The sequence below is a fragment of the Chiloscyllium plagiosum genome, unplaced genomic scaffold (genome assembly GCF_004010195.1).
Source record: "Chiloscyllium plagiosum isolate BGI_BamShark_2017 unplaced genomic scaffold, ASM401019v2 scaf_4869, whole genome shotgun sequence".
Classification (NCBI taxonomy): Eukaryota; Metazoa; Chordata; class Chondrichthyes; order Orectolobiformes; family Hemiscylliidae; genus Chiloscyllium; species Chiloscyllium plagiosum.
The window spans coordinates 1-1,534 of NW_025208777.1; the positions used below are offsets into that span (position 1 = coordinate 1).

Consider the following 1,534-nt stretch of genomic DNA (forward strand, 5'->3'; position numbering starts at 1 on the left):
GTGTACAGTGTGATCCCAGTGCGGGGTGTTTAACGGACAGTGTGTGGGTCAGTGTGATCACAGTGCGGAGTGTTTAATGGACAGTGTGTGGGTCAGTGTGATCCCAGTGTGGGGTATTTAATGGACAGTGTGTGGGTGTACAGTGTGATCCCAGTGCGGGGTGTTTAATGGACGGTGGTATGCTGCAGGAATCCCTCTGAAACCGATGCTCGCCCACCCAACGAAAGGCATTGGGGAAGTGATGAAGAGGTTCGATGAAGCAGCATTTACCTGCGAGTACAAATACGATGGGGAGAGAGCACAGGTGGGAACCGCGCCTGGCCATTCGCGTCACTCCTGACCCCGTGTTTACAGAATCTGCAGCTTGGAGCTGGTCTCCTGCCTCTGTCTCTCCATCTCTCTGTCCCCTTGTGTGTGTCTTCCTCTCATTCTTTTTCACTCCCCTCTCTTGTCTTTCTGTCTCTTACTTTCCCTCTGTCCTCTCTGTCTCCCTCCCTCTTTTTCTCTCTCTCTCTCTCCCCCATTTGTGTCTTTGTCTCCTCCTCTCTCCCTCTCTCTCATTCTCTGTCTCTCCCACCCTCTATCTTTCACGTTCCCTCCTCTTCTCTATGTGTCTCTATGTCTGTCCCTCTCCCTCTTTCTCTCTGTATCTCTCCACCGCCCTCACTCCTTCTCTGCGTCACTTTCCCTTCTCTCATGGAGTCATAGAGATGTGTTGCACGGAAACAGACCCTTCAGTCCATCGCTGACCCGTTATCCCAAATAATGTAGTCCCACTTTTCAGCCCCCGGCCCATTTCCCTCCAAACCCATCCAGGTGCATTTTAAATGCTGCAATTGTACCAGCCTCCACCACTTCCTCTGGCAGCTCGTTCTATACACGTACCACCCTCTGCGTGAAAACGTTCCCCCTTCAGTTCCTTTAATATCTTTCCCCTCTTACCCAAAACCTATGCCCTCTAGTTCTGGACACCCCCACCCCAGGAAGAGACTTTTTCCATTTACCCTATTCCTGCCCCTCGTGATTTTATAAACCTCTTTAAGGTCACCCCTCAGCCTCCGACACTCCAGGGAAAACCGCCCCAGCCCGTTCAGCCTCTCCCTGTAGCTCAGATCCTCCAACCCTGGCAACATCCTTGTAAATCGTTTCTGAACCCTTTCAAGTTTCACAACATCTTTCGGATAGGAAGGAAACCAGAATTGCACGCAGTATTCCAACAGTGGCCTAACCAATGTCCTGTACAGCCACAACATGACCTCCCAACTCCTGTACTCAATAAAGGACCAATAAAGGAAAGCATACCAAACGCCTTCTTCACTATCCTATCTACCTGCGACTCCACTTTCAAGGAGCTCTGAATCTGCACTCCACGGTCTCTTTGTTCAGCAATACTCCCTAGGACCTTACCATTAAGTGTATAAGTCCTTTTAAGATTTGCTTTCCCAAAATGCAGCACCTCGCATTTATCTGAATTAAACTCCATCTGCCACTTCTCAGCCCATTGGCCCATCTGGTCAAGATCCTGTTGTAATCT

The 1,534-nt window shown here is 49.9% G+C and overlaps 1 protein-coding gene across 1 annotated transcript in view; it reads left to right on the forward strand.

Moving 5' to 3' along the window:
* Nucleotides 1–166: 166 nt before the first annotated feature.
* Nucleotides 167–1,534, forward strand: part of LOC122546725 (DNA ligase 1-like) — a 6,109-nt gene continuing 4,741 nt past the window's right edge. The window contains exon 1 of the mRNA XM_043685372.1: nucleotides 167–304. Within this exon, the coding sequence (XP_043541307.1) occupies nucleotides 206–304 (99 nt within the window). The 5' untranslated portion in view covers nucleotides 167–205. The remainder of the gene's footprint in view (nucleotides 305–1,534) is intronic.